At 40.6% G+C, this 27,360-nt stretch overlaps 2 protein-coding genes across 7 annotated transcripts in view; both read right to left on the bottom strand.

Annotated features, from left to right (window-relative positions):
* Window positions 1-10,967, bottom strand: part of GABRR3 (gamma-aminobutyric acid type A receptor subunit rho3) — a 70,060-nt gene extending 59,093 nt beyond the window's left edge. Inside the window, exon 1 of the mRNA XM_054200531.1 lies at window positions 9,804-10,967. The gene's annotated coding sequence lies outside the window, so the exon portion shown is untranslated. The remainder of the gene's footprint in view (window positions 1-9,803) is intronic.
* A 129-nt stretch (window positions 10,968-11,096) lies between these two features.
* Window positions 11,097-27,360, bottom strand: part of DCAF6 (DDB1 and CUL4 associated factor 6) — a 102,532-nt gene continuing 86,268 nt past the window's right edge. For all 6 annotated transcript variants that reach the window (XM_054199986.1, XM_054200075.1, XM_054200154.1 and 3 more), the window contains 5 exons: window positions 25,297-25,435; window positions 17,405-17,561; window positions 15,773-15,861; window positions 13,129-13,234; window positions 11,097-11,541 (listed from right to left, as the gene is read on the bottom strand). In XM_054199986.1, the coding sequence (XP_054055961.1) occupies window positions 11,477-11,541; window positions 13,129-13,234; window positions 15,773-15,861; window positions 17,405-17,561; window positions 25,297-25,435 (556 nt within the window). In that variant the 3' untranslated portion in view covers window positions 11,097-11,476. The remainder of the gene's footprint in view (window positions 11,542-13,128; window positions 13,235-15,772; window positions 15,862-17,404; window positions 17,562-25,296; window positions 25,436-27,360) is intronic.

The following is a 27,360-nucleotide window of genomic DNA, read 5'->3' as shown; positions in this document are numbered from 1 at the left end:
AACAGATGAAACGGAGCCCAGAACGAATAAATGTGTCCTACAGCCACCGTCCCTTACAGCTCAAAGCCACGGCCTTTAAAAGCAGTGCATCCATCAACTGGTAACTGCCTCAAACAAGAAGCAGAGGGGGACGTGGGTCAGATTTGAACAGCACAGGGTTTCTAATTCGAGATGTTTATAGTGAGGCAGAAAGCCCCAGCGGAGTCTTCCGAGAGTATTTACAACAGTCACATTTTTGTGCCACTCCTTTGCCCCCTTCCCCGCCCCCCCCGCCCTAGGACTAAAAATTAAGGAAACAGGATGCAAATGTAGAGGAGGAGGATGTTCATTCATTTACTGCATATGAAATATAAGCAAGAGGAATCACTGGAAAGGTGTTTTCTAAGGTGCATACCGAAAATCACATCCCATCCTTGTTTCCAGTTGGGGACTTCGGGCTTGCTTTTTCTACCTGAAAAACTCAACCAGATCTTCCAGCTGACGTTTAATGATGACAATAACGAATTTTTTATGTAAAATAATTTTGGGATCTCTGCAGCATCCACTGCAATTTTAACATCAGTGGATCCTTTTCGTATGACTGAATTTGATGCATTACCCTGATGCTTTGCAGTCCTAGCAATACCTTGGTCTAATTTGTTGAGCTACGCTTATATTTACCAGATCCAGGAGATGTAGCTCACCTGAAATCAGGAAGGGAAAAAACAACACAAATTTTATTGGAACGGTCTGTGTCTGGGAAACCATTAAAACCACTAGGCAAGAAATGCATTTTCAATTGCCTCAAGGGCTTGTGTTGGCCTCCAGAGCCTTGGGATGACTCTTAGGATCAGGACTATAAGTTAAGAAATGCAGTAGGTACAAAAGAATTCAACCCAAAGGATGAAATGCGTGCAAGGTTTCAGGTGGGTTCACTGAGCTCTACGCACAATTGGCAAATGGGGGAAGAGAAGTTCACTACACTGTTTTTCTGAGTAAACAAAAAAGATATTTTGTTTTTCCTGAAGAGCCAATTCACTTCTTCGTAGTCTGCATTTTTCAGCAAGTGAAGATGATTTTTATTTTTTTTAAACATTCTTGTAAAGTCAGGGAAGTGCATTAGAAATTGCTAACATTTATCATGTTCCTTGGCAGGATAGTTAGATGCTTTGATTAAAAAAAAATACACACCAATATTCTCTCTTAAAAAATGCTTTTAAATGAATAACTGGGGCTGTTGAACAAACGAAAAATTAAATCAGAACAGAAGATAAACAAAATATTATTAGTTCTGCAAGAAAATGGTGTCCAAATTTAGCCTGTGCGATTTTTGTTGGAAGAGAGAGGCTAAAATTATCTCCAGCTAAATCAAGCCTCCTGTATCCTTGTCATTTAGGAAGTCTTTCAGTGACATGCCGGCAAAGACTAGAACTGACAATTATTTGCAACAGAAAAAAAGAACAACAAAACGGAGGCTCTAGGAAGAGTTATTTATCCTGCTCATCTGACAGCCCAAATGAAACGAGATTAGGCAGAAGTGCCCAGGCACTATTTACAGGAATAATCATCTCTTAAAATAGACTTTCATTTCCCTTTGCTCTGTCATAATTAGGAATGTCAAATTTCTTCAAAAAAACGAAGGCATGGGAGCAGAGAGGGTTTCACTTCCTCTTCTTCCTCAGAAAATTAAAATATGAGTAAGAACTGTAATACCTGTCTGCAATAAATATTTACTTGCTCAAGCTGAAATTTATTTACATTTTTGAGGGTGAAGAACGCATTGTTTATAATCTAGTTACTTTATAGGGAGTATGCCTGAGTCTGTTAAATAAATATGAAGTCTTTACCTTTGAATGATGATAAATCTGTTATCAGACGTGGCACCCTAACGCACCCCAAACACCTAACCTGAGATACCAGTAAAATCAGAAAAATTTAAGAAATGCTGCAAGTAGAAAGCAACAGTATAGCTGAGCAGCGCAGGGGAAAAGCAGCACACAGAAATTGTCTGTAGATTGTGGATACTGAGGCGTATCGTTTTTCTGAAAACAACCTTTGAAAATGAATTTAATATAACAACACATTCATTATTATGGACTTAACATTGCACACAGCATAAAGGAACCACAATAAACATGGCTCACAAAAAACCCAAACAGCCCAAAGCAGTAATTATTGTTTAAAACGAAGCCGACTTTTTGTACATCTTTGGTGCTGGTTATTTTTTGACTTTGGGGTGGCTTTTTTTCCTGATTTCTGCCCTTGGATACATGAGCTTCCCATGTGCTCAGGTTTTGTGTGCTCAGTACAGCTGGCTGACAAAGCACACGCTCTCCCTTAAGAGAAATGTTCTTGTTAAAACATGGTCTTGGGCCATGTTGGAACAAGATGTTTCTTCTTCCCTTCTTTCATTTCCAACTGTTTTGCGAACAGAAAATTCTGAGGACATTTTGTTTTGGAAACGTTTCTGTAACGAAATATGTTGCCTGTGTTCTGAGAGGGGTTCGGTGACTCCGACAACATCAATTCCAGCTCGCAGCTGCCTGGGATCCCAAGCCCTTGGCTCTGGCTGTGTCTGAGGCTGCCAAAGAGCTTAACTTCCCAGCGGCATGGGAAGCCCTCCCTGCCTCGGCTGGCTGCTCCTGAGAAAGGGCTGTGGGAGCACTGAGTCCCTGGCTCGGGACGATCCACGAGGCTTTTGGGGAGGCTTGGGTTACATGGGAGTTCATCAAACCCCACTCTGTGTTTCAGATGAAACGTACCGGGTTCAGTGAGCAAATCTGGGAACAAGTTCATGCTTTAAATTAAATTTTGCTTCTGAGTGGATCTCCTCCTCCCTGCTTCCCCGTTGTGGAACCTCCCACGTGCCAACTCGGCCGCCTGGGGAGATTTCTGAATCTGCGTGTCTGACTGTGGGTACCACCCTCCGAGGCAGCTGAATCCCATCCATCTGCCACCCTCCAGCCCAGAATTTAGCCCAGAAGTTGCGTTTTTCTTAAGCACCCCCCATCCTAAGCAGTTCCCATGGCAACGCAGGGACTGACTGTCAGATGCCGATCCTGCTACAGCTCCACTTCTGTCAGGATACAGCCAAATTACTGAGAGACTCATTAGTGTAAGTGGAAGATACATTTTATGGTCTTTATGTAAAATCCAAGGTGACTAAAGAGCTCAAGTTGTACCTGCAAAAACCAACCACATTCAGAGCTGCTATTCCCGTATCAATCACGAGAAATTACATTTTCGTACCAGCCTTTTTACATTTGCTGCACCGACATAGAGCCCGAGGAGCACTCAGTTTTATTACCACACAGCCCACCAAGCAGCGTATCTGTGCAGCAGCAATGCCACTAATGGTTTGCCAAGAAATACACTCGCTCCCTTCCCTCAAGAGAGACTTCGAAGTTGCCAGGGTGGAGGAGTGTTACTAAAGGTTTTGAGCCTCCTCCTATTTTTAAAAGGCATAATGTGGGCTGGTGGACGGGGGCTCACCTTAGAAGTCTTAAACAACCTGAATCCTGGTTTTATTACTAGGCTTTTAGATCTTGATAAGTGATCTGTTTCCTCCTTCACACCCAATTTTTTTGTCTGTTGTAGGGAAATTCTGACACCGGTGTCTCTCTTTGTAAACTGGATCTAACAGCATTTTAAAGCAAAGCTGTATAAAAGCTAAATATTAACATCATCATCACTTATATCATTACTTAGGTGATCCCAGAGCACTGTCAGAAGACGATGGCAATGTTTGGCTCAGAGAGCCACATGTTGCCTGAGCATCCCCCTTCAAAACCCTGGTGGGCGCAAATCTATGTCTCCGGTGCCAGACAGAAGAGATTCACTCTCCCATCTACTCCTTCTTCAGTAATATATCCTAGGGGATGCCCCGTGTTTTTCAACCTGCAGTTTCACTCAGGTGCCAGTTACCTTCTCATGGAAAGGAGAAAAGCCCGTTTCTCTTGTAGATATGTAGCACAGTACAGTTTATTTTCCTGTATAGCTCTGCAACTTGAAAATACTTTCTTACAGCAGCGTCATACAGCCATTACACAGCAACACAGGAGGCCGTATTAATCTGACAATCAGCTTTTAATGCAGGCTACCCCCTGCCATACTGCGGGCAGGTGGCACTGGAGTGTTTTCCTCCAGCTCAGCTACGCTTAACCGTCTTTTCTGATGCATCCCTCTGTTTTTAGACTGTCTTTCAGCAAACCAAAAATGACTGCTGCATTGAATGTTTTCTCCTTCCTTGGGTCTAATTCGGCTTTTCATTTGTCTTCGCCTTGCTCTCCCTTTCAGCTGCTCTCTGTCTGCTTTCCAGGGAACGAGCGTGCGGAGGGGAAGTGGAGACCTTTCTGCTCCCGCACCTCACGTCTGCCCTCTGCCCGGCCACTGACAGTCCAAGGGCCAGGGGTGGGTCCAGCTACCCCCAGCATCTTGGGCTCACTGTCCCACACCTTCTTAGCCCCTACACCGAACTGCTTGATACACAGCCAGCAAGCAGGGGGGAAAGATACTGTGAGAAGAGGGACGATAGAAATAATTTCTCAAATTAAATGATGAAGCTCATTCAGTTTCTCATTTCTGTATCTTTTGCCCAGCTCTCCTCTATAAGAGTCTGTAGCAGACCAAATTTAGAGCCTCCAGATTGCAATCAAATCCATTCACCGCAGTGATGCGAAATTCACGTGGTGTGAAGGAAGCTGAATTTTGGAGCACTCACACGGGTTTTCAGCGTGGTGCGGGAAAGCACGCAACTGCCACCATCGGTGACACCCACAGCCCCAGCGGGCTGCCAGAGCGGGCACACGTGGCGTGGTTGCGAAGGGGTGAGGGGCTGGGACTTGCTTCTGCCACGGTGAGGGGGTGGTGATGGAGGCAACAACAGGAGCTCTGGGTGCGTTTGAGAGTCTCCCTGCTTGGGATACTTGGGCTGAGCAGTAGCTCCTGCCATGGGGAGGGTCGCACTCTTTACCGAGCTCATTGCACAACCCTTATGTGCAGTGACAGCAGGTGCACAGTATAATTATTTTTTTAAAGAAAAAAGGCCAAACAACTCGCTTGAGAAAAAGGAGAGAGAATTTTGGAGTCTTGTATTTTACATCCTTGAGCCTGTAAATCTTCTGTACTACAACCAACATCCAAGCCAAATGGTTTTGTCACAGCGCCTAACTTTATTTTAAAAGCCATATTCATTTAAAGATTTACGGAAACCTCCCTTGCTCTTTATAATCCTGGGTAAAAGAGCCACAAATTATTTTAGAGCACAGTATTTTCTCTTTGAAATGCTCATGAAATGAGACAGATAACAGTCCCAGACAATTTTTTCCTCCCTCATGAGCAAAAGTGCTGAATCAGCATCCCATGCCCTCAGAGCTCGCTACTGACAACTGTGACAGCGTTAATTAAGTCAGCAAGAATTGAAGTGAGAGCACCAACTTGTCTTGCACCTACTACCGAATGGTCATCACACTCTGCTGAATAGAAATCCAGTGTAGCCACCTTGGAAGGTGTCACGTCCGACTCACCATAAAAAGTACCTTGTGTTAACTATTATTCCTTTAGATGATTTGACAATTACAGGCTCATTTTTAACTTATTTTGGCTTTAATGAAATTTCTTTAGATATGCATGGGGCTCCAATGCAAAAATGAGGAGTAGATATGCAAGAAATTTTATATATGATAGACACGGAACATCAGTACTGGAGCATCTTGGTCAGTGATGTAAATAAACAGAACTGAAAAGCAAAAAGGCTCATTAAAAATCAATATACTAATTATAGAACACAAAAGACTTGTACTCAATTAGAAACAAATACCCAAGTATTTAGAATACCCAAGTAGTAGAAGAACTGGGTCTACAATAGCTGGTTTCGAAGGTGCAGAGTGGGGCCAGAACAATTCGTCATGGGGCCGTGGCATCGCCAAAGCTGCCACCAGATCAGTAGGGTGAGATGGTCAGTACTCACCGAGGTAAAGGTGCATTTACGCTGGACTCGGAGGGGGACGTCAGGGTGTCATGTGAAAGAGGAAAACGATAGCGCGTGGAGATGAGCGCACCTGAAATGTGCACATGAATTCCCCAATACCCCCAACAGCCACAGAATTGGAGCCTTGCGTGTGTTTGTCGGGAGAGCGGCAGGGTCCTGGGAAGGACTGGGGTGCAGCTCTCTCTGCTGCTGTTAAAAAATTACAACGGCAACTCTTCAACTTTTTGACACGAGCTTCACCACCCACGTTTGAGAAGTTGCTAAGGTAGGGAAAGAGTCCTCGTGTTCGCCAGGAGACAGGAACTGGGGAGCTGAGGGCTCTGAGGAGCTAGAAAGATTTTGGGGACTTGCCTTTGGCTTGCCGGAGTGGCTGGGCAATAGCAGCGTGCAGCTAATGAAAAGAGCCTTCCTCCTCATCCCCACACCCTTGTCTTCCTTCCTCCCGGCTCTCCTTCACTACTCACCAGGACTAAAAATAGCAGCTATGGGCAGCCAGGCTGCGTGGGCTAAGGGCAGGTCGGGAAGGAGAAAATATTGGAAACAGGGTCTGGGCATTGAGTCCTCCCACAGAGGGGAAGGAGAAGATCTGCAGTGCTGTTTGAGAACAGCTACAGATCCCCCAGGATTTCTTTTCCAATTAGTAACAAAGCCCATTAACAAACTCTATTTAGAGGGTTTTTCACTTAAGTGAGACTTTCCTAAATTAGTAGCCACCAGTTCTGACTTGGATAGCGAATCTGTCAAATTCCATGGGTTATATTAGCATACAGCTCTCCTCCCGCAAAAAAAGGGAAGCACGTGGTGAGTCACAATCAGGAAAAAAAGGAGCTTGCTTTAAGAGTAGCACATACCTATTTTTCTTATCAAAACACCTTGCTGCGTTTTTCAGTAGTTTTAGTAGTAGTAGTTGTTTTTTGGACTCAGTTTTCTCTACCAGCAACGGGAAATTGATCTAGAGGGAGGCATTGACAAAAAGTTCTTGACAAAAGGGCACTGAGAAGGTAGATGGTAACTTTTCATTAAAAGTACAAAGCAATTGCAAATAATAAAAAGAATATTTAAAACTAAGGATAATAAATCTCTATTACCGTAAAAAATAACACACTCAACAATAGAGAATGTCACTGGGAAGACAAACTGGATACTTACCCAGATAAAGGCATTTGGACATGTTATAATTCATGAAAATAGCTTCAAATTGATTTAACCCCACGTTTCAAAGACTAAATCAATCTCTATTTAGGCAGGGCAGATGACCTCACATGTGCCTTCTGGGTCACGTCCTGTACTTCAGCTGAGGCTTTTAGAGTTGGCCTCTTGTAGGAGTATGACTGGACCAGGAGGAATGTGGGCTTTGACCTAACTGGTGCTAATTGGCACCTAATTTTTCAACAGTGCTGTCAGGTCTGGCCCATGAAACAGCGCAGTGTGGAGGACTCCCAAGGGTTGTTGATGAATGGCCTTTGCAATAGGCTTGAACCTCAGAGACTGAACCTGGCTCAGTGGTATCTTTCCATGAAGAAAGGATTTTGTAGATGCAACTACTCAGCTTTCCAAGGCAGCATCTCTGAGCATATTCTCCCATCCCTTACAAACAAGCGCACACATGTTTCAACAACAGCTATTTTGCTGGTGCAAGGACAGTGAAACCTGTATTAAACATTTACTTTTGGAATTTCTTCCTCAGAAACATCCTCTGGGATGTTCTGAAAGAGCTTAAGACGTACACAATAGTCTACCATAACATTTAGCTCCTGCTTAGGTAAGAAAGTTTTGCAATAAAGGTGATGCAGGATGTCGTTAATGAACCTTGTCCTACCTCCACCGGGGGAAGGTATGAAGAACTAGAGCTTGAGCAGATAGATAGTAGTTTGAACAGGCTCAGCACCTTCGACATTTAAACAAGAGGTTGCTTCCTACAGTGACCATCTGCCCAAGCTTCAAGACACCAGATTATTTACCAGGAATCATAGCAACATATCAAAGAAGTTGCTTTTGATCTTTGCAACAGCCTTAAGGAGTGTCCTTCGTGGAAGCGAGTTCAATGACATCTGAACCCTTGCTGTAGGCAAGTGCTCTTCCGAGGATGTGAATATCAACAGCAAGCTGCTGCTGCAGGACAGAAGGGCCAGCTTATGGCATATGTACAATCTTCAGTGCGTAAAACAGGAAAATAAGGTGCTCCCCATATTCTTACTTACCATCCCCTCCATGAAATTTGGGCTGTTATTATTGCAATTAGAAACTAACGGTTTTGGATATGTCTTCTAGCGGCCAGCTAAATCAGCCGGTCATTTGGTGCTTAACAGGACTTGGCTTACTTGAAAGGAAGAACGATGGTCTCAAGTATTGCACCGCTATGGCAGTAATCAAATCAGTGTGACGTACACATGCCCAGGGTTGTGTTTCTGCACAGGACGCACGCCTCTACAAATGCAGCGGGAATGGTGGCACTAGAGGGAGCTCCTGCAGCATCACCCACCTCAAAGCCCCCAGTCTGAAATCTGACCCAGTCATAAGATTTGCTTCTAAAGCTTTGAGGTTTTGGGTTGTGGGTTGGTTTATTACTTATTTTTTAACTTCTATGCACATTCGAATAACATTTTCAAATTTTCTTTTGCTGCTACAAACTTTAGAATTACCAGCATCCCTCTTGCTCCTGCCAACAGCTCCTATTATTGCATGGTTCTAGGAATTGAGACTCAGCCCATTACCTAGACGTTTATGAAAAAAAATAACCCAAACACTATGGATGTCTTAGTTTTAGAAAAATGGCTTGAAGAGCTTCATTGATGTTTGAAAAATCTTCCAAATATTAAACCATTGCCCTTTGAGATTCAACCCTCCTTTGAATGAGTAAACCCATAGCTAAGCATCTGGAATTAAAGTTAATATTTATCCTTTGGATAAATAAGAGACCTTTTGGGAATAATGTGTTTATTAAGGAACTCTGAAAAAAAGACTTTACAAGACTGTTGCTTTTGTTTTACATTGTATGCTCTTTGCTGGCAATTGCTACGACTAAAGCAAAAGTGGCAGAAGCAGCTTTTTATTTTTATAAAGATATCCACGGTGATGATTTATAAAACCTCTCCAGTGAAGACAAAGGGTATCCTCTCCATACACTTACTTGAGAAAGAACTTGTTTTCAAAAGGCAAAAGTTAATAATTTCTAAATAAAAAGAGTCAGGCTTCTGTAGAAAGTAATAGAAAAGCCATAGTAGAAAGCCATAGTCATTCTTTGCAAATATCAACTCAAATATCAACTACAGAGGACCTAAAAACTGCAACAAACATTGTGTTATTGTACTGTGTTCACAGAACCGCTCAGGACCCCTAGCTGTGGAAGAGGTCCACCATTGCAAAAGATGCCACACAGAACAGAGACGCGGCTTTATTCCTCCTACTGCTAACAACTAAAGTAGAGCAGACAAGCCAGCTTTACATATACACTAAGTACACTACATATATTTACTGTGTAGTTCTTTAAAATCTAATGAGAGGAGTACTCTGCTCCGTTACAAAAATTCAAGGCTAAGCTACATGTGATAGTGAAAATATTGCTCAGTGCAGTGCTATGAGCAGCAAGGTTTGAATCGTTTGAGACCACTGCGTTCCCCGCTCCCCACCTAGGTGTACCACAAAATAATTAAATATTCTTTCATTTCTTCCTGGTCTAAAAACGCTTACTCAAAAGGTTGTGTCATGAGGAAAAACTGACGTTTTACTCTCTTCTCCAACAAGAAGGCCACCTCGTCCTTGTGCCACCAGAAAAGATAAATATCCATTAGCCATTCACTCCATACCTTAAAAAGCAAACAATCAAACAACTCACCTTGACTTCTTTCATTCTCCCTTGTTCACAGTAGATACATTCTGAACTGCTTCCCAGATTTCCATCCCCTGTTGCACTGAACTCCTCTGGGTGTGAAGTTTCCCGTTTTCCACAACACTCCGATGTTATGAGACATCCGTTCTTCTCAGCACCCTCTGCCTCCAAAACCACCTCTCCTCCACGGTTATTTTCTCCTTTCCTAAATTCACTTCACTGGATCACTTTCAAAGCTCTTCCTCAGTAATTTCCTGTCTTCTCCTTTTTTTAAAAAAAAACAAACCAACCCAACCAACCACCCATCCTATCCATCTCCTGAGACATTTCCTCTCCCCTCACATTATTCTTCCCTTGCTCAAGTATCCTCACTGTTACTGACAGATGAGTTACATATCTCTTCCCTCGCAAATCTCTCATCTCCTACAATAGTTTTAGTTTTCCCATCTCCTTCCATGCCTGTGATTTATATCCCTTCCCCAAGTCCTTTCAGCCTGCCTGTATTGTGATCCAGGACATCAGAATGTAGTGATAACCACCTTCTTCATTTAGTGTGGGGAATTCTTTTTGTTGATGTAAGCAAAGTTTATGAAGATTGTGTAATGAATGTGTGTTTTAATGATAGCAGGATAATGAAGCCTCCAGCACCCTCGTCCACCTGATTTAGAATTCTTCCCGGCATTCTGTAAATCCCAATGGAGCCTCTCAGCATCTGCCATCCTCGGCGCGAACAGCCATTGAGCAAAGCTGCTCTTTTCCCTGCTTGCTTTCCTTCCCTCGCTTCCTCTTCCCCATTGCCATACAAAAAGAATGGAGGAAGGGTAGAACCTGTTACACGGACTGAACTGCCCTCCTTCCCAAATAATTATTCCTAGGAAGTAATGCACAGGAATTTTCAAATGCATTTTCTTTTGCACTACATTTTCTCTGTTCTAAATCCAATGGAAATGAAGATTTATCTGCTGTTGTTGCAAAGAAGGCATACTCATGGATCTATTAGTGAAACACAACTATTTCACCAGCACTACAGATTTAAGCACGGAGAATGAGAAGAGGCACTATGGTAAGACCGACGGAGAGACAATTTTGTGTCTGTATGTGCGGGTGACGCCCATGGAAATGCAAGAACGAAGAGGCACGGGGGTCTCAAAGTCCCAGAGGATCCCAGTGCTCGCTGTAAGAAATAATTGTATTTGTCACTTCAGAAACACTGTAAGAAAGAATGCAAATTAGGTCAGTAATGGGGTTATATTTACAAGGTGATAAATCAATGCTTGCCCAAAGAAAAAACCACAGAAATACTTAAAACAACCAAATCTTTTATTAGAAAGCAACAAACATGCAAACAGCAAGTATAGAAATTTATTTGAACCAACGTTTTTACTATAATGAAAGTTACTTTAAAACATTGATCCAAGCTCCCACATTTGCAGGTTAAGGAAAATATTGCACTTTGCATCTTCTAGCACCCCTCATACATGGCAAAACATTTTAAAAACATTTTTGCTTATTTTAACTTGCACACTCTCCCAAAGTCATGCACACAGTCATTCAAAACCAAAAGGTTAGGTTATCCAAAAGCAATACCTTAGAATTGCACTAAAGCTCTGTAAGGAAAAATATAATTAATGTCTTATACAAATTCCATTAACGTCTAGGTGCTTGCACACAACTGCCGCTTACTCTTCATCTTCGTTTTCATTCTCCTGACCAGATCCTTCTGATCTGTCACCTTCCAATCGGTCTGCAAGACACAGAGAGTTAGTAAAGAGAACTTCAAAAGTTTTCATTTTTTTGGTAAATACGTATAACATACTGTCTCCCTGGGCTGTACACAATGGACAGTGGCTGTGGGTTATACGGCAGAAGAAAGTCCATGTGGACTGACAGCAGAGATTGTGTAGAAATGTTACAACAAGAAAGGAGAACAGGAGAAAAGCCCTAAAGGATTTCAAGGCATAAAAGTGAAATTTGTGTACAAAAGCAAAAACCTTGTAGCTGCTGTCAGCACAGGAAAGATGACCACAAGCATAATGTTGAAAAGAGATGGTGAATACAAGAGATTGAAACACTGTTCTCAGGAGCTCAAACTAGAATAGCTGCAGTTAGAAATCTGTGCACCCCAGGAAACTGTATACATCAGAAAAAGTACCTTTCGATGTAAATGTTTAGAGAAAGGCAAATACAGCGATGTGTGAGGGAACATGACTGGCTCAAGATCTATCACTCAAACAACACGCACTGTCAGGTGAAGAAATACTCCACTGAGCCATAACACAGATTTTTTGCTGAAACTGTTGTAACTCAAGTGTTGGGCAGTTCTTTGAGTATTTTACTCCAAAGAAATCATAACAAATTAATGAAAACCTAAACTAATACATTCAATTACAGCAGTGGGGAGGCATACCACTGGGCTGGATACAGCCGCATCCTCCTGGCTCTCTAGTTCTCACCTCTCACTGAGAGGTAAAAGAGAAGCAGCAGCTGCTGCCAGGTAGAGCTTCCTTCCTACCTCATCACCATAAGCCCACAGCCAGTGACAGAGTCCCCATATTCAATCTCTACAGTCACTTTCACCTTCATCTACAGTTCTGTTAGGTTTCCGCCCCATATGTCACATCAGCCTTCCAAAACTTCATCTCCCTGCTTCCTACCCAGTATGATGTCTCTCCATTGTCCTACATCTTCAGTATCAACCCACTGCAGTTGACTTCTTCAGCACTAACATCCAGAAACACCAGTTCCCAATGACAATTCTCCATGCAACATATCACCTGTTTCAGCCCCTTCGCTGAAGGAACGTCCTAGTACCTGCTGCCCCAGGAACAGCTGCCAGCGGCCTCATTAATATCTCCCACAGTCCTGTATCTTCACACCCTCCTTCGCCCCTAGACAATTCCAAGCCCACAATGACAGACAGTTTATCTTACAACTCATTCCAGTTACTGCCAATAGTTTTCCCATCACACAGCACTCACCTTAAAAATCATCAAGGGTATTTTTCAACATCTAATTAGTGCTATATTACAAAGCTGTTTCAGGACGGATAGTCTGAATATAAAAATATACAAAAATATATATATAAAAATACATTTTGCTCTTTTCTTGCTCTTTGTTTTGAGGTAAGAAAACAACAGCTGCAAAAACCTTGCAAGTCTCACACTAAAGAAGCTGTTCCTAAGTACTTCTATTAAGGGACCCTTGAACAACTTCTGAATCTTCTCACCAACCCCAAGTCTAGCCACTGACAGCTGAAGATCTTGATGGTTCCCCAATCCATCTGCTTTTTCATAGACCAATGTGGCGGACAAGCTCTTCAGAAGTCTCTCACCTGCTCTTATATGATTCAACGAAGCCAACATTCGTAACATAAAAGAAGCTGGAACAGTAATAGTGTTTCTGGTCTCTTCCAGCATTAATTCATTACGTGTTATAACCTGGAGTCAGGAAAGGGGAAAAAACAGCATCAAATATAAACACAAAGATGTACTGCATCAATATGGGTTTGTAGATACAAAGTTCCTATGCAAAAGGCATTTACAGAGTCCAAAAATACAATCAGGGAGTAATATTTTAATAATTACTATGGAATACAATTACACCAATTGTATGTGGTAAGAAAAGTCAGACACTGGACTCGGCCTACAGATACCCAATTGTCTATCTAAAGAATATTCTAGTAAGATCACCATTCTGTTGTCCACATGCGTGGTAGACATCAAGATGAGAAACTGAGGAAAAACTTTTGGAAATGAGATCTTGCACAAAATAAGGAAGACCGATGAGAGAAAGTGCTGTTACAGATGGCAACTGTTGTAGAGAACAAAGTTTAGCATCAGCACTGGCCAAGAATGTGGGAAGGAAAAGAGATGAGGTTACCCTAAACTCCTACCTTCATGCTGCTTGAAACTTTTGGAGAAAATCCAAGGAACAAAACCAATTACTCTGTCCCAGTTCAGGAACATTCTTCATCTCCGTAATTCTTTCTAAATAGATCTACAGCTTGCCTCTAAATGACTTGAAAGAGACAGTTCCTACTGTCTTAGTTTCAAAGGAAAAAAAACCCTCTCTAACAAATACTTCCAGCTCTTTTGCCTACTTCCTTCCTTGTGGTACTTCCTTGCCATCCTTCTTGCTTTCCTGTTAAATTCTAATCCCACACCCTAGTTTGTCTCTCAGCTTTTAGGCTACATTCTTTTGTTATCACTAAGCATAAAAATTTCTTTAGGTGGAGACAATTCTGACGATTATTCAGTGCTTCCTCCCAGATCAGCTGCAGTGAGGCAGGAAAATAACGCATTTCTTTTTCTCCCTGAGACTCCTTCTCCAGCCTGTTCCTCTTGTGAGGAACATGTTCTTGCAAATGTCTGCAGTGACCTTCTCCTAGCCAAATCAAAGCACCTCTTTTCTCTCATTGTCATCGGTGTACCAGGCACTTTGTACAGCTGATCGCTCCCTAAAAGATGCAAACTGAGAAGACAGCAGGCTGACATTTTTCTCTGTTTCACCTCCCATATCTCCAGTGCATCATCTGTAACACCCTTTTGACAGCCTGCTTCTGATGCTTTTTCTCTATTCAGAGATTTTTCTCATCCCCACTGTCTTTTCCTGTTCACTAAGGCCATGGCCTCTCTCAATTTTCAATACGGTTCTATATCTATACTGAACTTTCCCAAACACAATGCTTTCTCCCTAGACCTGCCCTTCTATGGAAAATTCAGTTTAGGTATGTTGGACACTTAACTCTAGCCAAACTTAACATAGTGAAAACTATTTTACTTCTATGAACCTCTCCTGTCCTCTACATAGGTATTTCAATACAGGGATTAAATTAAAAAACAAAACCCACGTAAAATTACAAACCATATTGCGGACAAATTTTCTGAAAGTTCTGCATTTTTTATTAAAGAAAAAATAGTTAAATCTCTAAATAATTTGTTATTATTAAAAATTAAATGACAAAAGTATCAGTACAATAATTACATTTAGTACACATTTATGTTTAGTGATATTTCTAAACCCCAAAGCCTCCGGGACACATCAGAGGTTAAAAACTGTCATACAACATACAGAAAGAAGCATCACTTCACTCAGTGTTACTACTGCTAAAATAATAGGAAAGGTTCAAAACTCGCAAGTGGATGGTTTTGGTTTTTTTCAGGGGGATTTGGGGGTGGTGGCTGAGGGTTCTAGGCTTCTATTTGTTTTAAATATATATAGCAGTAATACAGAGAAATAATAATTAATTAAAAAGCTATAGCCCTGCTGTCCAAGCCACTGCACAAAAACACCCCAAACCACCCCACAACTAAATTTGCCCTAATGCATTACTTGCAGAAAACCATCTAGCATTTCAATAAATTATGTTACATAAATAACTAAAATACGATTATTCAGCATTCAACTATATGATCATCATAGGCCAGTTGCTATATACGTTGTTATTGCTTTGAGAGTATGAAAACAATGTGTAACATAACTTTACATGCAGACTTTTACAACTGATTGGGCTTGCAATACTTGCTTTATTCCATGAAGTTCCCAATTTGCAATCTTAACCTTAACCCCCTTTTATGCCACAGAATATTTCATAGGATTCAGTTTTGCACTCCCTATTCTATATATCATCATATTTCCTTCAGTTAGCTAATGTATTTATTTAAAGACAGGCACTACCTTCATTTCTTAATTCCTGCCAGTTTTCCCTCTATATCTGTTCATACTTTTTCCAACTTCTTTCATGTACGTAACACCAGATCATATCATATAATTTCTAGGAGAGTTAATGAAATACAAAGTACCTCTGTGTGCTGCCAATGATATGAAAGTTAGCTATTATAAAGGGCAGTTTTTCATTTGTAGCTCATTTGTTAAACATTAAATAACTCTTAATTCAATATCAGTAATTTGCACCAAAGGCTTTTATAGAATTGGAAGATGCAACATTACTGTGAAAAAGGAGGAAAGGTTCTTACCTCATCTGCAAGTTTTCTGTTAAAAATCTTGGATTCTTCCAATGGTGACCAAATTTTTATATCATAATCAATACCCGAAGAGGCCAGAACTAGAAGTAAATAACAGTAATTCCAAATTAAATGTGTTATGCCTTTACTAGTATTTTCTGCATTTAACTGGGATTGAACAAATACTTCACTTGAAGCATTTAATTGCAAATGTCAGTTCCCATGTTGAACACACAGCTATGTAATTACTAAGCCTCCATAAAAGATCTGAGCTATACATTATATATATTTTGAATATATATATATATATGAAGAAAACACATCCAAACAGCAAGATCCTCCGTTTTTAAATAAAAAAAGAGCACCAGAATACACGTAAGATAGGAGCAGAAAGTAAGAACAAACACAGCCACTACTGATATATTTCTGCTGACAGCCTGGTAAGTACATGCATTAATAACAAAGCCTTAGGATTTGAAGAACCAAATACAAAGACAGAAGCGAGATAATTTCAAAAGTATTTTGACATTTGATAATTTCAGTGTATTTAACATAAATTTACTTGATATTCCGATATAAAGAAGCAATAGCTGCTCTTATAAACACTTGTTAAAATACATAAAACAAAAAGTTGCAGAACATCCTCTAGATCATTGCACAAAACCACTACAGGAATAACAATTCCACAGTAACTGGAAAACTGTATAAGATTAAATGACCTACAGGGAGGATGACCTCTTCATTACATTTTCAGTTAAGAAATCAGTAAAGCTACAGGGCATTTTGAAAGGTGCTTCCAAAAGAAGCATCCAACCTAGCCACACACTCTGAACATGTACAGGAACACAATTTCAATTAAGCATTTAAAAGTCCAACGCTTATCCAATGTAGGGCAGTATTCCATGTTTCCACAAACTGTCTGAAAAAACCCCAGCCTCTTCTGGTATCATCGTAGCAACTTTATTTGCCTATTTATTTACAGCTGACTGTTACTCTACAGCCATGTAAGCTATGAAAAAAGAAATAACACAAATACTTTCTTTGACTGTGTCAGAAGCTGCAGAATGGTTCAGATTTTCCATCTACATATCAGACGACATATGATTCCTTCTACTACTTCGGTCCATCTTTTCTATAAATATTTTCCCCTAAATACGAATTAATAGAATTTCTGATTAATTTTATTCATTCCTCTAATCTCACAAAGCCAGTGAGACTGAGACACCCACTTAATTTTTTTGAACAGACCCAAGTAGATAGATACCAGATTCCAAAATCAATTCCCAAAGTCTTGCTGGCATTTCAGTGACCCCATATTTCCCTCTTTAACGTCATGGAAAACATTTAATGTATTGAGGGGAGCAAGAAATGGAGATTCTTTTTATTACAACTTAACTTTCTACAAATACAATGCCAGTAACATTTTCATTCCAAGACGTTATTGAGTAAGGAGGGTTTTAAGGGCCAAAGGTCATTAGTAAAAGACAAAATTAAAAACAGTATTATCTAATTAACATGTGAAAAAATGAACAATAGTTTATTAATCATTACAATGCTCTATTGAGCAAAGAATTTAAAGACTGAGCTTTAAAATGCTTTACTACAGATAACCTGAATGAGCAGACTGAAAAATTATCATCTTACTCGGGTCAAACGGATGAGGCTGAAGACAGTTCACCACATGATTATCAGCTTCCAGCAGCATGAGATGTTCAGCAGTATGTCGATCCCATATAAAAATATGGCCACAGTCTGAACCACTCATGACAAAGTTAGATCCCCAAAAATTAGCTTCCTTTATCTGCAGGAAAAACAAAAATAAAAATTACTTTATAAGACTAGCTGGTGGAAAGCACATACTCCAGTTTCTGAAATAATACTGCCTCTGAAGTCAGAGCTCTGCATATGCAGAAACAACATTTAAGAAAATTTAAAGGAAGCGTTTAAACAAGAATGATAAAAAAAAAAAAAGAAAATGCAGAAGGCTACAGATCTCTGGAGCAAACAGAAAAAAAGGAGGAATTGAGGCAGACTGAGCAGTTTGGAAATAAATGACAGCAGATCTGTCACTTTCCAGAGTGGCAGAAATGATACTGGAGACAGGGGTATGTGAAACAGTTTTTGGGAAGAGTTCGGTAAGTTAAAGTGCATGACAGGCTAATCCCTGGTGGGGATTTTCCATTTACAGAGGAAGAGGAGACGAGACAGAAGCTTATGAAAACTATGGGGTGGGAATTAACTGGGTCTGACTGATAAAACAGGGTCATGAAATCAAATTTAGGAATTTTTTCTCCCTCCTTTATAATCAATCAGGTAAGAACTAAGACTTCTCAGTCCAAGGCCAAAATTAAAGTTATAAGCCACTGAACAAGGAAGGCATCCGGGTAGAAGCAACCCTTCAGCTTCAGCTGTCACAGTAATAGCAGATGAAAGCAGAAGCATGTCTCCCCGCAAGTGGAACCAATATCACAGTTTTCTTGACACAGCAATGATGCATCCTATTCTGTGTGGTTGTTCCCATCATTACTTTGTTGAGGTATCTGAGCATCTTTGCAAATGTTTGAAGCGATATAATTAACATTTGTCACATATCAGTAGTGTTCCCATGCTATCAGCAAAGAGTACGTGTAATACTTTGCCAACATGGACTATTTATTATTTTTTTTAAATACACATGTTGCTGTGCATAAATTTAGAGAGCAAAGGCAGTGAGTTGTTTGAGGGTCTACTGTTCACAGTAGCATTCATTCTAGCATCTTGGGCCATTTTATGGAATTTTACTTTGCACTGACTGGACTGGCATCACACAAATTATATTCATTTATAAATCACTTACTCATTACAAATTTTAATTGGATGATCTTTAGTTTTGGCCTACAGCTAACTCCTCTATGTTATTACTGATAACACAGTAGTTTGACCCTGGAATGTAATTGGCTGTAATTAAAACATTCAAGGAAGACTTCTCTGATCGGAGAACTATACATTTGAAGGAGGAAATTCTCCACCTCTGAGAATAAGACAGTGATTTTTACTTGAAAGATGCACATGAGACCTGTGGTCTCATGGGTTTTGGAACTAAAGGCAGCTGAAGCACTCTGTCCTATGAAACAGAGTAGCCTTCAACGAAAATGATTGTGTAAATGACGGAGAAATTGCAGGCCAGGAAAAAGTGGCAGTAGTATCAGATATCCATTTCCTGGAAATATAATGCTGACATTATTCTACACCTGTTACATTCAAGATACCCTTACGATTACAGCCTGAAAGAATGTGGCTTATTCAATTTCTGAGCCAAAAAAAGCCACCCTAGAATATTTTTTTTCAAGAAGCAACTATTAGGTTTTTTAAATGTAGAATAATCTTTCCATGCCAAGGCCTCTCGCCCTTCCTTCCTAAAAAGATGTAACCCAAAGGAAGCCAAACAATTAGTCTGAGCAAACAAGAATGGGTTCACTTCCTTCACTAATGATTAGAATCTTCTTCAGAAATCACTTCAGATTTTACTCAGAGTAGAACATCAAAATAACCGTTGTTAAACTATTTAAAAAAGGAACAGGGTAGGCAGCAGTATCTTTCTCCATTGCTGTCCTATATCATCTATAGGGTGAGAGGTTAGATGGAATGGCAGACGAAGGAGGGACATTGCTTCAAGAACAGTCAAAATCCAATCACAAGAGATGAGCTGAAAGCTCCACAATAGTTGGAGCTTTGCCCCAGCTACCTTGATTTAAAAATCACCATGATAAGGAATCATATTAAGAAGCTAAACCCTTACTGTTGTTAAAAATATATACTTTATTTCCAGCATGAGGCTTGCTAGATCTTTATCTATAGAATATGTACCAATGATTGCAGTCAGGGCAAGAAAGTCATCCTGATGTCTAAAAATAAGCCAGAGAAACTGCGTTCTTGGATTCTGTAGTGAAAGACGTGTTTTCAATATATTCATCTTTTGGCAGCTTTTGTCTTATAGGTCCTTTTAATATATATTTTTCATTATCCTGTTAGAAGTACATCTAAATTATCTCCAATAATAAATAGCTTTATATTTTAATTCTCAATTATGACTTCTTCCTGCTTCCTTTGTATTCTCTTATGTAACTGCTGATTTTACATTTCTAATATTCATAAAACCTAATTTTAGCACCACATAAATCAACACAACCGAAAGTCACATTTAAAAATTTTGTTTTCAAACCCATATATACACTTAATTCTACTGTATCCATACACAACTTATCCCATTTATTAGCTACACACAGATGCTCTATTGAGGAAAAGTTTCTTTAAAGTCAGTATTTTAAAGGGGGACTCGAGATTTGGGGTGAGTGGACTAGAGGAACAATGGCATATATATGAAAGGAGATAAGGGTAGGACTGGAGGGAAAAATAGCGACGAAGAGACAGGAGACACACAGAACTGAAGGCACATGGCAAAAGACAAATTTTGACGAATGGGATTTTGGGCTCACGAGAGCATTTTTTTTTCCTCTAAGAGCTAAAGAGAAACAAGAAATCCCCGCCCCCCCCCATCCCACTACCATCACACCCCCTGCTGCCATACTTTCAGGTCTGTTTCATGAAAAAGCGGTAACACCCAGTACTCTAATGACATCATTTGAGTGGTTACATGGCAGGGATCTGTGTGCTGGACCTAAAAACATTCCAACCCTGTCAACAGTGCAAGCCAACATCAATATAATGCTACTTATCTTTTGTTTTCTGATGATATAAGAATCACACCTAAAATTTGCTTATTAAAAAAAAACTGTAAGATTGCCAAATTAAGTTCTCAAAAGTAAGGAAGTACCAGAATTATTCAACTTGCCTGCATAGCCTTAATTCACTCTCCATATATATATATATATATTTTAACACATACACACACACATATATATGTGCATGTATTAAAATAGTTCATGTTCATGCAATTGACAAGACAACTTTATCCCTGGGCTGCTCAGGTGTGCAGGAAATGACTGACCTCTCTAAGCTGTTGCCTTCACAAATTTAAAAAGGAAATACAACCAGCCCTCACCTTGCAGGAAAGAGGCTATAGATCAAAAAAATAAAATAAAATTAAGTTTGCCACCATAGAAACCAACGGGGAAAATTACATCATCTTCCATTTTGTCTATTTCTCATCATAGGTGCTCATGTGAAACACAAGAAAAAACACCAACCCACATCCCAAAGAAACCAAACAACAAAATCCATGAAATAATAACGTGTAATAACACATACACAGATGGAGACTGAATTAAGACCACTTATGCAAGCTTAGTTTTAATATCACCTAACTACAAAGTGCTGGACGCTATGACTTCTAAACTAATGGGGTTTCGAGCAACTAAAATTAGTTTATGAAATACAGTGCAAAACTCCCTTGTCTTAATCAAAGTTTATTCTAAGCCTTGTTGCTCGTGTAGACTGAAATATGCATTTCCTGAAGCAGTTTCCCCAGTGTAACCAAAGCCGTTCACACAAAATCTAGAAAATTGCTTTCGGAGGGACTACTCCTCAGATCATCTCCAAAATAATACACCTGCTACTTCTACAAAATACCACCTAGTACTCAGCACTTCACATCTTCAGCATACTGTAAAAAGTGAAAAAAATAGCAAAAAAAGCCGGCATTTGTTTCTCATGCACCACTGCTTTACAAACACAGTAACTGCATTTTTCTTAAAATATAGGATTTTGTATGAAAAAGACAGAATATCTAGTAGTTAGTTTATGATTTAATAACTAGCAGTATTTTCTTTTTTTTTTTTTAAATTCAGAGATGTCAAGGCTCTTCAAAACCACGAATCAGAAGCACAAATAGTGTTCTCCCCTATCCCACCATTTGCAGGGGTTGATGAGGGGATAAATAGGAGGAGCCAGCAAATTAACTCCTGGCTCCGAGACTGGTGCATCCGGCAGGACTTCAGCTTTTTTGATCATGGGCTGATCTACAGGAAACCAGGCATGCTGGCAACAGGTGGGGGAAGCCTAACCCGAAGGGGAAGAAAGATCCTGGGACAAGAATTAGCAGGGCTCATTCATAGAGCTTTAAACTAGGTTTGAAGGGGGATGGGGATGAAACCAGGACTACAAAAGTGGTGCCTGGGAGCAGCATACCAGTGCTTCTGGGTAAAAGTGTTAGCAAGGTCTTGCAATCTGTCTCAGCGATGGTGGGAGATGGTGATTTGTGTGGTAGCAAAGACATGAGGGGTAGTGATAATTTGGGAACTACAGAAATGTCCGAGCATGATCAGGTGCGAAGTAGGGCTTGTCCCCCCAAGGAAGTAGCAGAACAATTAGCCCAGCTGAAGTGCATCTACACTAATGCAGGCAGCATGGGGAATAAACAGGAGAAGCTGGAGGCTATTGTTCAGCAAGGAAACTATGATATAGCTGCCATCACAGAAACGTGGTGGGAAGACACACACAAGTGGAGTGCTGTAATTGATGGCTACCAACTTTTCAGAAGGGATAGGCAAGGAAGGAGAGGTGGTGGGGTGGCCCTCTATGTTAGGGGCAGTTTTGAATGTCTAGAACTTAACAGTGTGAATAACAGTGTTGAGTGTGTATGGATAAGAATTAAGGGGAAGGCCAACAAGGCAGACATCGTGATGGGAGTTTGTTATAGACCCCCTAATCAGGATGTAGAATCTGATGAAGTATTCTATAAGCAGCTGGCAGAGGTCTCATGATCATTTGCCCTTGTTCTTGTGGGGGACTTCAACTTCCCAGATGTCTGCTGGAAATATAACACAGCAAAGAGGGAACAGTCCCGGAGGTTCCTGGAGTGTGTGGAAGACAACTTCCTAACACAGCTGGTGAAGGAACCAACTAGGGGAAGTGCCCTACTGGACCTACTGTTTGTTAACAGAGAAGGTCTTGTGGGGGATGTAAAGGTTGGAGGTCGTCTTGGGCACAGTGACCATGAAATGGTAGAATTTTCAATTCTTGGTGAAGCAAGGTGGGGAGCCAGCAGAACTGCCACCTTGGATTTCCAAAGGGCAGACTTTAGCCTGTTTAGGAGCATGGTTGAGAGTGTCCCTTGGGAGGCAGTTCTGAAGAGCAAAGGTGCCCAGGAAGGCTGGTCATACTTCAAGCAGGTGCTCTTAGAAGCACAGGAGAAGGCCATCCCCATGTCTCGAAAAACAAGCCGACGGGGAAGAAGACCAGCCTGGCTAAATAGAGAGCTTTGGCTGGACCTCAGGAAAAAAAGGAAAGCTTACATTCTCTGGAAAAGGGGGTTGGCAACTTACGAGGATTATCAAGATATTAATGAAGCTGTGTACGGGGAAAATTAGAAGGGCCAAAGCTCAATCAGAACTCAGCTTGGCCACTGCAGTTTAAGACAATAAGAAGAGATTCTTTCAGTATATCAACAGAAAAAGGAAGACTAGGGAAAATATAGGTCCACTGATGAATGAGACGGGTGCCCTAGTGGTGGAAGACACAGAGAAGGCAGAGTTACTGAATGCCTTCTTTTCTTCGGTCTTCACTGCTAAAGCTGTCTCTCACACATCCCATACCCTGGAGGCAAGGGGGAATGTCTGGAGAGAGACTTTCCCTCAGTTGAGGAGGACCAGGTCAGAGACCACTTGGCCAAGCTGGACATTCATAAGTCCATGGGCCCTGACGGGATGCACCCGCAAGTGCTGAGAGAACTGGCAGATGTTACTGCTGGACCACTCTCCATCGTCTTTGAAAGGTCATGGGGAACAGGAGAGGTGCCTGAGGACTGGAGGAAGGCTGACATCACTCCAATCTTCAAAAAAAGCAAGAAGGAGGACCCAAGGAACTACAGGCCAGTTAGTCTCACCTCTGTCCCTGGGAAGGTAATGGAGCGACTCATTCTGGATGTCGTCTCCAAACACGTTGAGAAACAGGAAGTTACTGGAAGTGGTCAGCATGGATTTCCCAAGGGTAAATCATGCTTGACCAATCTGATAGCTTTCTATGATGTTATAACTGGTTGGCTGGATGAGGGGAGAGCCGTAGATGTCATCTACCTTGACTTTAGCAAGGTAGATGCTCCCATAACATCCTCATTAGGAAGCTAAGGAAGTATGGGCTAGATGAGGTGACACTGAGGTAGATTGAGAGCTGGCTGTGTGACAGAACTCAAAGGGTTGTGATCAGCGGCATAGAGCCTAGTTGGAGGCCTGTAACCAGTGGTGTCCCCCAGGGGTCAACACTTCGTCCAATTTTGTTTAGTATATTCATTAATGACCTGGATGATGGGACAGAGTGTATCCTCAGCAAGTTCACTGATGATACCAAACTGGGAGGGGTGGCTGACACTCCAGAGGGCTGTGCCGCTATCCAGCGTGACCCGGACAGGCTGGAGAGCTGGGCAGAGAAGAACCTAATGAGGTTCAACAAAAGCAAGTGCAAGGTCCTGCACCTGGGGAGGAAGAATGCTAAGCACCAGTATAGGTTAGGGGTGGACCTGCTGGGAAGTAGTTCTGAGGAGAAGGACCTGGGGGTCCTGGTAGACAGTAAATTATCCATGAACCAACAATGTGCCCTTGTTGCCAAAAAGGCCAATGGAATCCTGGGCTGCATAGGGAAGACTGTGGCCAGTAGGTCAAGGGAGGTCATTCTCCCCCTCTACTCTGCACTGGTGAGGCCACAACTGGAATACTGCGTCCAGTTTTGGGCTCCCCAGTTCAAGAGAGACAGGGAACTGCTGGAGCTGGGAACTGCCCTATATTAGGGCAACTAAGATGATTGAGGGACTGAAGCATCTCCCTTATGAGGAAAGGCTGAGAGAGCTGGGATTCTTTAGCCTGGAGAAGAGAAGGCTGAGGGGAGACCTTATTATGGCATACAAGTACCTAAAGGGTGGGCTGAAGGAGGATGGTGCCAGACTCTTTTCAATGGTTCCCAGTGACAGGACGAGGGGCAATGGGCACAAGCTAGAACATAGGAAGTTCCATTCAAATACACGGAAAAACTTCTTTACAGTGAGGGTGACAGAGCACTGGAACAGGCTGCCCAGGGAGGTTGTGGAGTCCCCTTCTCTGGAGATTTTCAAGACTCGCCTGGATGCAGCCCTGAGGGATGTGCTCTAGGCAATCCTGCTTTAGCAGGGGAGTTGGAGGGCCCTTCCAACTCTGAAGATTCTGTGATTCCAAGCTGTTCAAAATTATTATTTAATCTCTTAACTTTAAAGAGCTTGGAAGGGAAAGCAAGAATTAAATAATAATTTTGAAGGTAGGCACATTTTATACCACTTAAGATGACAGACAAAAATGAAACAAGAAGTTAAGAAAAAATACCCAAGATTTCAAAGGAAGTTAAGGGGAGAGAGTCTTAAACTCAAGAAAACTTAAATGCCTAGCATGGTGACACATGACTCACTAATTTTAATTTTCATTTAGAGGAAATTATGTGGCTTCCAACTGACTATACAAGAAAAAGTGCTTACAATGCATTACAATATCCTTGTTGGCAAGCATATCAATGTGGCAGCTACGCTGATTCAGTCCATAAAATCTCTACAGTTCCCAAAACAGACAAAGCGTTTGTACCATTGTTCGGGAGTTCCGATGACCTTTATAAACCATCTTTATTAAAGGACGTCTAATATTCAACGTTTCCAGTTCTTCCATTTCTTTTCTTTCTTTCCTCCTTCTGAAGAGCTCCTGAATGCGGGCAACAGCAGATCGTCTATAAATTGTAGACAAAGAGAACACTACTGAAAGTCCATCTCCAAACACTGAAATGGGCTATCAAAAAGGACTATAAAATAATAATTAAGCACTCAAACACATTCTCCATAAGTTTGGAACATACATCAACATTACCCCAAATGTAAAATTACAGACTTTAATTTTTTCCATCCTGGCTTAGAACAAGAATAGCATGCAAGACAGTGGAATGTCAAGTGATGCAACATTTTATGCCCTCTCTGAAGAACAAACTTCAGCTGTTGGCAAAATTCACATGCTATTTTATTCTTCATTGCTAGAGATATCTTCCACCCATAATGAGGCAGCAAAATTCTGAAATGAAAAATCTACGCCTAAACAGACGTTTTTAAAATGTAAAAAGTTATTAAGGATCTAGCATGCCTTCCGGTGTGATTTGATTTTTCACCATAATTTCATTAAATGTATTTCTCTTCACTATTTCTGTATGATGAGACTCATGATTTAGACAGCTTTAAGAAAGTTCCTACTAAGTCAAGAGATGATTTGAGATCAATTATTGTAGCAACTATCCAATACGTTAGCAGTGAGGGACACAGCTGAAGATTCCTGAAAATAACAGAAAAAAATTATCTAAACTATATATTTTGTTTTGTGACTGTTTAGTTCCAGGAATCTACTTTTTCATTAATCTATGAAGAGACCCTGGTGCCCATTTTTTCCTATTTAGCTCTAAGTTTGCAGATCCCCATAATTCCAGATATAACCAAGTGTCAATTCTCAACACCTGCCCCTAACTCTTTTTCTTTTATTCCGTGTCAGGGTTGCCGTTAGCTTTGAGGTTCTAAACAGTCCTAGGGGAATGTCATTTTCAGAAGGAGCAGGTATAGATTTTACCAGAATGCAAGGAATCAAAGTATAACAGCCTTTATGTGATCCTGGAAAGTAAACTCAGGCAGAACTGAACATATTTGCAATTTCAGTATACTGCTACCAGAAAGCTAGTAACCTGAATTTGTCCACGAGTGATGTGGTATAATGTTTTAGTCACTAATCCTCTTGCAACAAATCCTCTTTTCCAGAAAAAACACCACCAGATCTCCCTCATAACTAATTCTCTCAGCCAGTGGTCTGGCTTAGATTTTTGTTTCATTTTTGTTATAGGAGAAAGTTGGACCAAAAAAAGTAAGGTAAAGTTAAGTGTTATCCTACAGCTAGGTAAAGAAGGAAAATGAATGCAAACAATGAGTCATTCATACAGATATTATTTAAAAAAAAAAAAAACAAAAACCAAACCAAAATGAACCACAAACTGTCATACTAAGACAGATCATCTAATACAGCTAAGTTTTCAAAAGATATTCTAATACTTATTTTTTATAGAAACTAGAAGAGATTTGTAAGCACTAGCCAATAGATCTACTTAACAGTGGACTATTTATCATAATACATTTCTTAGAAATTTGTGTAGCAAACAATCCCAGAAAAAATAGACTACTACTACTTTCCTTTATGAGTGTTTTTTGTCCCCTCAAAATCTCATATGCAGGCAATTTTCTAGTTCCTCCTTCTTATACTACACTGAATAAATATACTGTATTTGCTAGTTAGTCCTTATATTATATGGACTCTCAACTTTAACTTTCAACAGATTTAAGAAGAGGGTTCTTCACAACATCTTCTTACAATGGAGGAACAAAAAGAACCTCAAGTTCTTTATTTACTGTGCTTTAAAGATCACAGAACTATTCTCAACAGCTTACTTCTATGTGAAGGAAAAAGACGGGTGGCGTGTATATGATAAGCTATATAAAGCACAGAAACTTTAAACAATTATTTGTATGTATTTGGTTTTGTACTTGTTTTTAAAAAAGGTGGGGTTTGCATGACAAAGTAAAAGAATCATGTAATAACAACTACTCTGCTATCAAACCCATCAGTGAT

This window comes from Rissa tridactyla, chromosome 1 (genome assembly GCF_028500815.1).
Source record: "Rissa tridactyla isolate bRisTri1 chromosome 1, bRisTri1.patW.cur.20221130, whole genome shotgun sequence".
Lineage (NCBI taxonomy): Eukaryota > Metazoa > Chordata > Aves > Charadriiformes > Laridae > Rissa > Rissa tridactyla.
This window is presented reverse-complemented; position numbering and strand designations above follow the sequence as displayed.